The sequence below is a fragment of the Pelmatolapia mariae genome, linkage group LG3_W (assembly GCF_036321145.2).
Source record: "Pelmatolapia mariae isolate MD_Pm_ZW linkage group LG3_W, Pm_UMD_F_2, whole genome shotgun sequence".
NCBI classification, from domain to species: Eukaryota; Metazoa; Chordata; class Actinopteri; order Cichliformes; family Cichlidae; genus Pelmatolapia; species Pelmatolapia mariae.
In genome coordinates, this window is record NC_086229.1 from 79,008,521 (window position 1) to 79,021,770 (window position 13,250).

A 13,250-nucleotide genomic window follows, 5' to 3' on the forward strand; every position below is an offset into this window, starting at 1 on the left:
GCATCATGGGAAGGCCCCAGCAGCCTAAAACTATCGTGGCGCAGCTAAGGGAGGATTCAGGGTCACCTGATGAGAAAAGGTCCAGATGTGACATTTGGGTCAGATGTCTCACATAGGCATCCTTATTCATTATCTCAGACCTCTCTATTTAATCCCAGGCGGCACAGCTGGATGCCCGCTCTGACTCAACACCTTCCAGAAAATGTTACTTTAAGTCAAGTCCCGTCATGATTAAAGACTGAGTAATCAGACAGAGTCCCGTGGAGAGGACAGTCACAGAAAAGGTCACTCTCTTTTTACAAAATGAGATGTGAAAATGTTTTTCTTCTTCATTAGTTGGCACAGTGTTTGAGCACTCCTTGATTCCAGCTGGTTGCTGAGAAGTTCTTTAAGAAATGTGATGACTTTTTTAAATGGCAGAAACAGTGTATCAAGTGAACATGTCAGTCATAATCAATAAAGCTGACTTGATAGTTGGTTCACTGTGAATCAGTATTTAAGTATTTTTGTTAAACATTTCTTAAAAGCATATCTTCACCAAGTTCTTGATGTTTGTCTGACTTCCTGTCCTGCTGAAAGAGTAGAAAACTGAGTAAATGCAGTATTTATACCTCCAAGCAGGCGTCAGAATCGATTCAGCAGTACCAGAAATTTTGCCTTTTGCATTTTTCACACTTCGCTTCCCTTTTAAAATCATTTGCCTACATTACCCATGATGCAACCACTAACTATTCTTTCAAAGAGTTGAGGATGTTAAGCCTAAGATTGTCGTGGCCCTGGGTCAGCTGGCCCAGTGTTTAGTGGTTTTCAGACATTTTAGGGTTTCTAAAAAAAATTTAATTCAATGAATTCCCAGTGTTGTGTTTTGTTTATATGATTTCTTGTATTTATTCTCTTAGTGTATTTAATCGACGTTCGTGCCAGAATGACCAACAAAACTGCAATGGCTGACTGGTGACAAATATTGGGTGAAGAATGGGACACCATCCCACAGCAGTGTGTGACCAAGCAGGTGGCCAGCAGGAGGAGGTGGTGCTGCTCAACCCACAAGTGGATTTTCATTACAAATGTGGCGCCATTTAAGGTGGAATAAACAGGCTTTCCAACAGTATAAGATTTATTGCCAAGAAGAACTGTTAGAACAAAGAAATAGTTAACCAAACACAAACTTACTTAGTTTATTAATGAAATGATGTAACCTATTATAAATCAATCACCAGTTTGCAACACGAGCTTCACATAAACGTTACTCGACAGCATTTACATCCTCAGTGGTTGTACTCCATCCGTCCTTCGAGCAAGCAAAGCAAAGCAGCCTAAATCATGACGCTCCCTCCGCCGTGCCTTTCCTCCTTCATTGTGGAGCATCATGGGGACTTTCCAATGTTGAACATTTCACTATCTCTTTGCAGCACTAGTTTCCTCTGTGGCGTCCTTTCACTGATACCATCTTAATTCAGTCTTTTTCTGACAGTGGGTTAAAAAATGATGAGCAGCATTTATTTAAACAAAGATCGAGATCTCAAACTGTGGTTTGGGGGAAGAAATCCTCCCAGCCCAGGCGGATCCCTGCTGCTACTGAGAAGAGGAGGTGAAAAAATGAGTAAGCAGGATGGAAACTCAATCACAGAGGGCATGAAAGCACTTGAAGACACACAAAACAGAGGAGGAGTGTATTTCCTTTAGGGGCAACCCTGAAATTTCTCTTTGAGTTAGTCTTTAATGTTACTTAAATAGCCAATTTCTTCTGAGTTGAGAACTCAAAGCACTTTCTACTGTAGGTGTCATTCACCAGACACTCCAGTGGATGTGTCAGGCTCAGCATCTTGCCGATAGAACCTGCTCTACCACCCGACCCACCTAAGTCTAAGTCTTTAAATAACTTTTTGTGGCCTTTTCCAGCTTTGTGCTCCTCTATAATGTTGTGATTCCACTAAACGTCTAGACTTTCTACAACCTTCACTTCCAATCTTAGTTCTGTAGAAGTCATCTCAGAGGTTAATTTACTTTTTCCCGCCTGCACTGTGAAGGATCGCCCAGTATCTTCAGTGTAGACACAAAACTGTTTGAGTGTTATCAGTTTAGCCCGTTGTGTTTTGTTACTGTGATGTCAGTGACGACCGGGTCACATTTCATGAGTAATGGATGCAAATTCCCGCTGTTTGGAATCGCTTCTCTTGCAGCCGTAAATGCCCGCTAATCCCTTCCCAGACTAAAGGCGACAGCACTCGAACGAGAAAAACTCACTTTGTCTCCTTGTTGAACGAAGCACTTGTGTTCTTATTTATGCACAAAACAAAACACTTACATCAAGTGTTTTGTTGGCGAGTTGACATTTAGATGTTAACTCCTCTTCTCCTTTATTTCCCCATTGACTCAAAGTGACGATAGCGTGAAGGGTGGGGGAGTGTTGGACGGGTTAGCTGTGTCCAGGCAGCCTCGTTAACATTTGAGTCACACTGTGTTATTAGCAGCACTGAACGGTGTCCGGAGCTCATGTTGCGCTCCAGACCCCTGCAAAGATGCTGTGGCTAATTACAAGTGGCAGAAGTTACCTCAAAAATCACAGTTTTTTGGATTTAATGGATCTCATTTAAACTTAATGCAGCATGAGTGCCGATCGGCCTGAAAACCACCTCTGTCACTTTTTGTGGGATGGGTTTGGGAGGTGGTTCGTCCACGCCATCGTGCCCAGTGATGACCTTATCCTGTCCAGTGACATGTCTGTTCACAGCCTCTGCCACACACACACACACACACACACCTCCTCACTGCCTCACAGCCAATCCTCTCCACCAATCACATCCTTTTGTTGGCTTGAGGATGAGGAGGATTTGAAGATGAAGGTGCCTATTTATCAGCTCAGCTCATCACGATACCCTTCAGCTCCTGCACCTCCTACATCCTGATTGGTTAGGGTTTCTTATAGTTTGGGGATTTTTGCAGCACTGCACATCTCAAGCGTTGAAAGCAAAGTCAGGGAACGTAAGAGCTGAGTTGTTCTGTCTGCGGTTTGAGGCGGAGATGCTTCGCTCTCAGGTGCTTCTCGTGGCTCTGGGTTTGTCTGTGCTGCTGGTGCGGGTGAGCACGGCTCCATACAGCGACATGCTGACAGAAACACTGAGAGCAGACCTCACAAATGACAAGGTGAGTAAATACTGCATCAGGAGCTAAATATATATAAACAATTTTGTACTGGAACAGGTGTTTGAACTTCCACGCAGTGCCTGAGGAACCCCGTCCCCTCCATTTCTGTCCTCCTTTAGGATCTGACTCACTGGCTCTTGCTGAAGTTCATGGCTGAACTGATGGCGGCGAGAGGAGACGAGACGCGGCGAGGCAGGGAGGAGGTGACGAGGCGACACCTCTCTCTGTCCCAAAGAGAGCGCAAAGCAGGCTGCCGCAACTTCTTCTGGAAGACTTTCACCTCCTGTTAACAGCAGGAGTAGCTTTTGTTTTTAAAAACGGATCAGCCGACGCATGTTTGCTTTCTTTGTGGTAACCAGATTATTTACCGTAAGATAACAAATGTACAGATACTTTAAAAGTTGTAAAGACTAATAAAATTATATGTTTCAAGACCGGCAGGTACACACTTCTGAAATAAATTTTCTGATTTTAAATCCTGAATTCTCGCTTTTTTGTGAAGCTGGTACCGATGAGATATCCCGATTCTGTCTACATCAAACCCTAGCTTTCCTGGATCCTACATTTCCCACAATGCAAGTCGATATCATCTTTTGGTAATGTGTTTTTGTTTTTTTCTTACTTTTGAACACAGCGCAGCAGATAGCATTAGAGGGAAATCATTCAAAGATAGATACAAGTTACTTTTTTGATAAAGCCATTGAAAACATGAGTGACTGGCTCAAGCTTGCAGTGTAAAAAGCATTATAGAAATCACAGATAACACTGATTAACCTGGCGAATGTAACAAATACCTGGACAGCACCGTGACGCATTAGTCTCCCCGCAGGAAGAAAAGGATTCTGGGTCTGAAACCTGTGCAGAGACTTTCATGGTAACTGGTGATTTAAATACATGAAATTCACTGAACTGCATGTTTAATGTGCAGCCCTAGTTGTATACAGCTAAAAAAAAAAAAAAAGGCACTGCCTGCACATGCAGAGCACTGTGCAGTTGCATTAGGAGCAACATGTAACACTACGATTATTTAGTTTTACCTGAAAGAAAGACGTTTTAAATTTGACTTCCATATATGTGCAAAACCACATAAATCCAGAGTAAAATCTCTATAATTTATTCAGTGACTGAAAATCTGCTGCAACTGTCTCCTCAAATGCAAATGATAACCAAATCAGGTAACTCTGAAAATTCAAGTGGCTATTTGCTTGGAACAAACACACAAATTTTGTTGCCTGTGCCCACTTTTTAGACCTCAGCCAAGTTCGTGATTGTGATAACTCGAGAACGAGGAGACGTGGGAGCTTCAAACTGATACCAAAGGTGCGTCTACTGAATATTTCAGATGAATCTCTGTGAACTCAAACTCAAGGTCAAAGGTCAAGTTGTCTGAAAATTTTGTGACTGTGATAACTTGAGAAGTCACCGAGGCTGAGGTGTAGCACTGATGGTTGCAAGTGTTTTAAAAGATTGTTTTAGTTATCAGCAGCACTTGATGGTGTTTGTTAAAATGCCAGAATCACCTCTTTGCTAACGTTTTAACCACTGAGCTCCAACTCAGCACTTTAAACTGAATCCACAACAAGGATCGTAATCCGTGACTGAAAAGGAGAGAAAACTCCAAGATCCGAGGAGCGTGACGCATGCTGGCGTGATTCAGTGTGTTGAGTGACTTGCGAGGACTGTGAAATGTTAAAAAAACAAACAAAACAGATTAGCGCATCACGAGATAAATGAAGAGACGCCGACGACTGGAGCGTTTTAAAGTGATCGTGTTGTGTCACCGAAACAAAAGCAGAATTCACAGAAACACAAAAACAGTTTCAAATCAGGACAGTTATGGAGCTGAATGACATCCTTGAGGTAAGGCTTTCACATTTCTAGCCCTTTAAGTTAAACACGTACAAAATGCGGACGGAGAGACAAGAGGTTAAACACAATTATAACAAATACTGTAGCTCCAAAGGCTCAGAGTATGACTACTTTGCCTCCATAAATGAAGACTTGTAATCGAAAACAAAAAAATCCATTTAAGGGGGACAAACAAAGTCATCACCTTAAAAGAAAGGGGACCCTATCATGCTTTTCTTTACTTCTTTATTTCCAATTACTGTGCTAAACTGTAGGTGATGTCATAGAAAAGGCTTAATCATAGGCACATAAGCCAGCTGCTGGTCTAACCATTTGTTTGTGAGGGGCAGCCAATCAGAAGAGAGCTGGTTTTAAAAGAAGGGGAGGCGCAAAAACAGCTCAGACAGAGAAAGTAACTTTTTGATTATTTCAGACTGAATCATGCAAAGCTGCTCTACTTGAGTTCAAAATGACAGCACAATAGGTCCCCTTTAAATTCAGCACTCATTACCCCCTAACGGTGCCTTCACACCAAACGAGAAACACAAGTTTTGCTTCATGTCGCTCGCATGAATGTAGCCGCATTAAAAACTTGTGAATGATTTGCTTCTGCAGCGTGAAAGCTCAAATATTTTAACTCATTTAAGTCTTTTCACGCCGCCCGGTACAAATCTGCATCAATCCGCCTCATTTCGTAGACTGTTTGCAAGTGTAATGAGCGAAACCTCTGCTTGGCGTCTGGTGTGAACGCACCGTAACTACGATAATCCATAATTCATCTGCCCCTTTAAACAGATTATCACTTTTAAATGCTTTTTTCCTTTTTAACGTTTCCCCAAATGGCACATTAAACAAACTCTTTACAAGAGGCTTTGAGCTTTTGCACACCAGGATGCCTCGCAAGTGAGCCACACCCTGTTTTCCATTAGACAAAGTGAGTTTGACTTCATTGCACCGTCATTTTCAATGTAACATGTCAAGTATCAAACAAACAAGCATCAAACAAAGATTGTGTTTCGTAGACATTCACAAATGGCAAAAAAAAAAAAGAGAGAAAAGAGTCTTATTACAAGCTATGAGTAAGCGACTAGTAACATGATGCTGTAATGCTGAGAAGCGTGACAAAGAATCTGTCGTGACAAATCTCGTTCTAAAGAAAAATAAGCTATAGGCTGTCAAACTGCTACACATTCTTTTCGTCTACATTTCCTGCTCTATCAGGCTACGCCACCGCACTGCACTACAGGCTACACGTGTTCCACAACAACCCGCAGCAGATTCACTCAAACCCACCTGTTATGTACAGTCACAGTTGTTTTTGTGTGCTTTTAATATGCATTTTGACGTAAAACGCTGCCTACTCTCTAGCCTGGTTCAGACAAACCATAATCCTGATTATCAAGTGTGTCCCTTATCTGGAAAAATATCCTTATTTTCAGATTGAAATCTGTGACATCCGTGTGTGCTTTCATTGTCTTTGAAAGTGTTAAAAATAAAATAAAATGAAATGTGCAAGGAATATGTGGGCAGTACCGGAGTGGATGAATGATAGAGTGGAGCCCAAGCTGCCTGCAGGTCAGGCCACTGTCGTACAAACGCTGAGCTAAACATTACAAACGATGTACCAAAGAGTAAAGGAAATGAAGCGGGAGAAGCCGAACACTAGTGAGGAGGAAGTAAAAGTAACGATTTTCTACCGACACTGTGAGTGAACAAGCTGCTATCAATAATGTGCCGGCTGTCCGTGGATCTGTGAGCCCGGGAGCGAGGAGGTTCAGGTAGAGATTCGTTAGCAGTCGGTGGAGATTTTGGCCGAGAGGTCCTGGATGCGGCGTGCGCTGCAGCTCTTGCACAGGATGTGGCCGTCCAGCGGGTAACAGCCTCGACCGTCGCCTTCAGACGACAGCAGGAGACCACATTCCTGACGAAAAGAGGCACTCCGGTCACTTCAGATAAACGCTCACAAGGACTGCCTAGTTTTGTGTTTTGAACTCTTCGTCAGATATGATGAACTTCACACTTTGATCAGCAAGTCCACATTTAAATACAAATTTAGATTCCCAAGATTACTGTGATTGATTTATGTCAACACACTGAGCTGTTTCCACCTAAACCTGCAGTTTAGAGATTAGCAACGCCATGCTGATGTTTATTAACTACTTTATTCTCACAAGAGAGTTCACTGTGTTAATTATATGTAATGTTTAATGTAACCAGGCTTTCTTCTGCCTTGGAAAGGCGCCGGCATTGAGTCTGTTACTCTATTTCCCTGAAACTGATCCCTTTTCCTGTTATTTTTAAATATTTGCTAAACATAAATGCCTGTTATTCTCAGAAAAAAGGGAAACCCTAATTCATAAAGCTTTTCCTCGATATATGCCAAGAGATCTGCTTGATTGGGAAAGCTCACCTCACAAACGTAACAATTAACATGGAAGCTGCGGTCCAGGGCTACAATCCTGACGGTCTCCTCCTGCCCTGGCTCGGGCATGATGGGCTCCCCACACACCGAGCAGCGCGGCGCGTACTTCCTGTCAGACACAACAAGCATCAAAGCTCAGAGTTAGTTTAAGCACCTGTCTCGGCCTCAGTGCAGAGTCGCAGCCTGCAAATGCTGTTTAGCTCGCACAGTTCAGCGATTACCTGTGAAAGTCCTCTATGCAGTGTATCTGAGACGTGGCGTCCACTGTGAAGGGCACACCGTCCAAACAGCAGTTACAAATGACACACGTGAAGCAGCGAGGGTGGTAGGCTTTCCCCATGGCTCGCAGGATGCGGTCCAGAATGGGTTTGGAGCACTTTGAGCAGCGCTCTAGTGTGCTCTTAAGAAAAACAGATGGAAATAAAAACAGGGGTGAGAGAGGACCACTGAAAGACGAGGGAGAGCAAATGTCTCTGGTTTCAGGAAATATGAAAACAGCTCATTCACGTACGATGTAACAGCTCTCGCAGTAACTCTTCTTGTCGAGAGCGTAGAAGGGTTGCCCTCGCAGACGTGCGTGGCAGGTGATACACGTGAAACACTCCACGTGGAAAACCTGCTCCATGGCGATGCAGCCGCTGCCATCGCCGACCACGTTGTCTCCGCAGCGGGCGCAGCGACCTGAATGTCGGCATGGAAACAGACAAGAAAAAAGTCATTAAGATGAGCTTTCCTCTTAAACTATTTTTAGATTTATTCCTGTGATGTGCCACTAGTAACAACTGATACCAAAATAGTCCTCAGCAGGCGGGTGGTTCATATCATACACCAGCTTCTTGGTGAGCCGATCCAGCTCTTCCTCAGGCCTGGTCGTTGCTGCCCCCTGCTGGAGGAAAGAGGACACATAAATCACACAACAGAACACCTGGACTACAAATCAATTTGTGTTTGTTGTATGAACAAAATAGCAGTTTCATTTTAAGTCAGTTTTCCACAACTTCTCCATTTCCAAAGCTCACTTTATATTCTTAAAATGGCTTATTTGCGTTTCTACCTTGCTCGACTGATAACCCGGACCCTGTGCGGCTGCTGGCCCGGTCTGATTTTCCATCGCTCTCTTAGACACTGGAAGCTGGTTAACTCTTCCTCCAGACCCTGAGCCGCTCCCCTTATACCCCCCCTCAGAGTGCATCTCCTGAACCTGTGAGCCGGGATGTGGAGGGTACCAGCCCTGGGGAGCGGTTTGAGTCTGGGGCGGGGGTCGTGACACGTGCTGGCGAGGAGGAGGCGGAGTGTATGCCTGTTCAGCTTGCCTCCCTGTCTGAGAGTAGGTGACTGGCTGCGCTGTCTTGACCTGGACGCTGAACCTGGGCCCCGTAGGAGTGGACGCTGTGGTGTAGGAGGCTGGGACGGGCTGAGGGTAAGGTTTAGGGGTAGAAGTGGTGTAGTAGTCCTGCTGGTGGGAGGTGGAGTACTGAGGTGTCTGATGCTCATTGGGGTAGGGAGGTGCTGGGTGGTATTGGCTTTGGGGGTGAGGGTTGTAGCTCATGGATGGGCGACCCTGAGGAGGGGCAGCGCTCTGGTGTGCAGGCTTGTAGTGATCCGCTGAGAGGTATTTGTTGTAAGGCACGTTGTCATAGAGCTTTGGGGAGGCGGAGAATGAATAAACAGGCAAATAAAGAGAGATATCAACATTATTCATTGTTTAATTTATCAATTAAGTACATGTAAATCATTTTGAGCTAATCAAGCTTGCCGTACTTGAGTGCTGGAGTCCTGCGGGTGGCTGTCCAGATCAGCCAACATACTGGTGAGGGAGTCAATTTCAGCATCGATTTTGGAGTGATAGTTTGCTGGCTTCTCTGGGCCACGATGCTAACACCAGAACAGCATAAGAAACATGTCAGCTGGTTCTGAAACCCTTCAAATCTTTAGTTTCTTGTAGGCAAAGCTACTGACATGTCCACTCACCATCATCTCGTAGCTGTCCATGTGAGGGCTCCAACTGCGGTCTTCTTTGGGACCGTGTGGAGACGGGTAATAGTGATCACCAGATGAATGATGCATGGGTCCACCTAATGTTTTAGAGAACAGATACTGGAAATGAATCCAAAACCGTCTTTGACAACAATTTTTTAAAGCACAACATCACAAAGCAGATCTTCACTAAAAAGATTTGCTCTGACATTCATGCAATGCATCGCTGGTTGCTGAAACACTCGTTCTACCCACATTAACCACGAGAGATCTTTCAGTCATGATTCTAATATGAGTAAGAAACGCTACAGTCCTGAATCTGTTTCCAATTAAACAAAAAAGTGAAGAGTCAGTATTCCAGCATAGCCACATCAGATTTTTTCTATCAGACTTTTAGTCACTTACTTCTAAATATTCTCATTGTTTTACCCCTGAAATACACCAGTGTTTCAGGAGTGTCCCCAAAGTGGATCTCTCCTTTGTATCACTTAAGAATACCAAGGCTTCCTTTTTTTAAATGGAGGCAAAAGATACAGGGAGGAGTCACCTCAAGGCACTTCATTCCTTAAGGTAAAGACCCTACAATCAAACCCCTAATGAGGAAGCAACTGGCGACAGTGGGAAGGAAAAACGTCCTTTTAACAGGAAGCAACCTCCGTCAGAGCCAGGCTCAGGGAGGGACAGCCATCTTCTACGATTGGTTGGGGAAAGAAAAGAAAAAAAGGACATCACTGGGAGAAAGATGTCAGACACAGGAACAGGATAAAGAATCTGGTCAATTTTCAAATTAAAAGACCTTGCTTCGACCACAATCTCCGCTTCTAAAACTCTGACGATGTGATATGACACCATGTAAAAAGGATAGAAGAAAACAGGGTCACAGCCACACACTCGGTGTATTTCAGAGGCCAGCAGAAACTTTTACAAATTTAAAAAGCAAGTTTTTGACATTTAATACTAAAAAGACTTCGGTAAACACAGACTTTATTTGTGAACTCAGACGGTAGAGCCTTCCTAAATAGAACTGCTACAGGAAGGGATCATTATTCAGCCTAACATCTGCACATCAGTAGCAGAGGATGGATATCATGCAGAGTTTATAGAGTTTTATGATTTTACAGCTCCTTTCTCCTGATTGTAACATAAAAACATCAGTGAGTTGAGTTTCAGATGCTTTCAGGATGATACAGCACGTGCCGAGTAGCCTTCTTACCTGTGGGCCCAGTTGCCATGTACCTGTTGGCCATCCCTCCTCCTCCTCCATTCTGATCGTAAGGACCATATTTTGGTCTGAAATCGGGCGTGCCCTTCTTCATAGGGGCTCGATAAATTGCTCCACCAGCAGAGTGGGACATCTGGGGGGCGGCTCGCTCTGGGCTGTCCAGAGTCCTCGGTGGCAGCCAGGTGGGACCGGACATGGCAGGTGTCTGAGGTGATGCAAGCATTTATGTCACATTTTTCTGTACATAAAAGTTCATTAATACAATATGACTGATACATGCTTTTAATCTGCAACAATAATAAGAAAATTGACTTTAACCTCCTGGTATATTGTTTATGCTTTTAGGCTTAATTTGTGTATTTGAGCTCAGCTGTGGCTGTTTTGCGCATTTATGCCGGAGGTAACCAATGGAAACTAAGGGATGCTTCAGACTTTGTTTCCTATGGCAACGGGCACACACGGATTGAACAATGGGCTTCTGGTTGAAGAGCAGGAAGAGAGAAGCTGGACTGCAGGGCTCGGGGATTTCCAGCAGGATCGTACACGCCTGAAAACATGTGCGAGTGTGTTTTTGTGCGTTTCACGACACAAACGGTGACGGAAAAGATCCCCAGCACACCCGTTCACACACACAGATGTACAGTGACATAAACAGGTGCAAATCTGCAGCTACCCCTCGTCTGTTTATCCGCCACAATAGTTATTGTCTTTTCATGTTTACACACCAGTATCATTTATTTCCAAATGAAGCTGGGACAAAAACGTGGCAGGAAATGTTGTACCGTGATATGTATCTGTATACGCATAAACACCTGGCTCATAACAATATACTATGTATTCTCAGGACAAGCTCACAGCTGAGCTGAAAAAGTGCTGACTTGCACGTGTAAAGCCGCTCCTGTTACATAAGAAAAAAAACATCTGACATGTTTTACTGTTACCTGTATTGTATATTTTTGAGCAAATATGACTGTAATAACACTGATGTCAGACAGATTTCAGGCCATCACTTTGGTGTGTGCGCTTTCATCATTTTACAGAATACAAATATAGCTGACTCATCAAACTCTACAGACAACATAAACCAAGAGCCAACACATATGAATGCAAGCTATAGACACAAAGCTAAAATGGACTGAGAGGCACAGCGAATCACATCTACGTACTGTCAGAGTGGAGAAATTAATAGCCCACTCAGACTGATTGTATGTGGGTCGTGTGGCCATCACAAGAGGATTATACTGACGGATGAGAAGATGAGGTAGTCACACAGAAAAACAATTCCCAAACACTAGATTTAATCTTTTCCCCCCTCCCCTATACCTTCATTATATTAAGATTTGGAGTCATTTATCAATAAACAACACAATGTCAGGATGGACTTTACATGATAATACACACTGACCACGTGGAAGAAAGAGTGACCCAACACCTCCACTGACGACCCGTTTTAACACCCCCTGTCTGAATCCGGATGAGCGCGCACTCAAATCCCAGGATCCAGAACAGGAAATTAATCTCATCTGTTATATCACTTAGACCGTCTTGTTACCTCTTCATGTGGAGTGAAACACAAAGCTAAATGTGTGAGCTGGGCTGGGCTGTATGGGAGGCGCAGCAACCCGTGAAATGTCAAAGTTGATGCTGACTGCAGCAAGAAGCGTGAAGGAAACGGGAACAGAGGCACAGGACATCCGGGATTTTTGGAAAATCGAAATGAAATGCACTGGAAGCACTTTAGTAACATACAATATTAAAAGAATAACAGATTAAATTTTAATTTAATCTGTTATTTATTTCTAATTTTAATCACAGGTCGTTATTTTGTAACATTTATGCTTTTATTCTGAAGCTCGCTGCTCTGTTTGCGTTAACTCATCTGACACAGTGTCGCCTGAAAAGGTGGCGATCTGTGCTGCTTAAACGGAGTAAGAGGAAGACAAAATGACTGAAGTCATACCGGGAAACATTTTTTGTAAATATGTATACATTTTATTTTGTGCTATATAACACTAACAGCGTCAGATCGTCTCCTACCTTTCACAGTACCGTTACAGAGAGCCTCCTCTCTCCTTCGGTGTCATCTAAAAACCCAGAAACACAGCAGGTTAGTGAGGAAACAAGCAGGCACATCACAGACACACGAGCGACATGTTTGTTCTGCTTTTCTGCGCTCACTAACATTTCTCTTCTCTCGTGAAAGACAAACTGCTCAGCTGCTCGTCCAAAACTGTCCTCCGTACCCCACACATGTAAAAACACACACCATTTTAAGCGCTCCAAACCGGGGCTAACCGGCCGCGATTAACTTTAGTAACAGCCTTGTTTACTTGTTTGCTAGCCTGTTTTGAACTCGAGCAAAGCTCGTGCCTCTCCCTCGGGCTAACTTCAGCCGAACAGGAAACAAAGCAGCCAGCCAAAACGCACCACGACACATACCGTGTGAAATGAGCCACACCAACACGACCTACGCCTCCATCCAAACGCTCCCAGGCCGGGGAAAGTTGTCCCGGAGAAACTTTCCTTCTGCTTCGGCGTCGCTAACCTACTTTGTCCCGGATCCAGAGGCCTTTAGCAGCAGCAGCGGCGGCCGCAGATCCTCACTGCATTCCCACCGTGTGACGTCGTTACTGC

The 13,250-nt window shown here is 44.0% G+C and overlaps 2 protein-coding genes across 3 annotated transcripts; one reads left to right on the forward strand and one right to left on the reverse strand.

The window, feature by feature from the left end:
• Nucleotides 1-2,875: 2,875 nt before the first annotated feature.
• On the forward strand, nt 2,876-3,623 carry sst5 (somatostatin 5). Its single transcript, XM_063464531.1, has 2 exons — nt 2,876-3,147; nt 3,267-3,623. Exons 1-2 carry the CDS (start codon nt 3,025-3,027, stop codon nt 3,435-3,437), a joined length of 294 nt encoding a protein of 97 aa, XP_063320601.1. The 5' UTR covers nt 2,876-3,024; the 3' UTR covers nt 3,438-3,623.
• A 1,278-nt stretch (nt 3,624-4,901) lies between these two features.
• On the reverse strand, nt 4,902-13,250 carry trip6 (thyroid hormone receptor interactor 6). 2 transcript variants are annotated; one of them, XM_063469960.1, is made up of 11 exons: nt 13,056-13,250; nt 12,654-12,700; nt 10,608-10,821; nt 9,389-9,492; nt 9,179-9,292; nt 8,472-9,059; nt 8,207-8,300; nt 7,929-8,098; nt 7,639-7,817; nt 7,406-7,526; nt 4,902-6,916 (listed from the first exon to the last, which is right to left on the reverse strand). In XM_063469960.1, the coding sequence occupies exons 3-11, from the start codon at nt 10,810-10,812 to the stop codon at nt 6,785-6,787; spliced, it is 1,707 nt and encodes a 568-aa protein (XP_063326030.1). In that variant the 5' UTR covers nt 10,813-10,821; nt 12,654-12,700; nt 13,056-13,250; the 3' UTR covers nt 4,902-6,784. The 2 variants fall into 2 exon arrangements, with proteins under 2 accessions (XP_063326030.1, XP_063326029.1); XM_063469959.1 differs by having other exon boundaries at nt 8,207-8,303.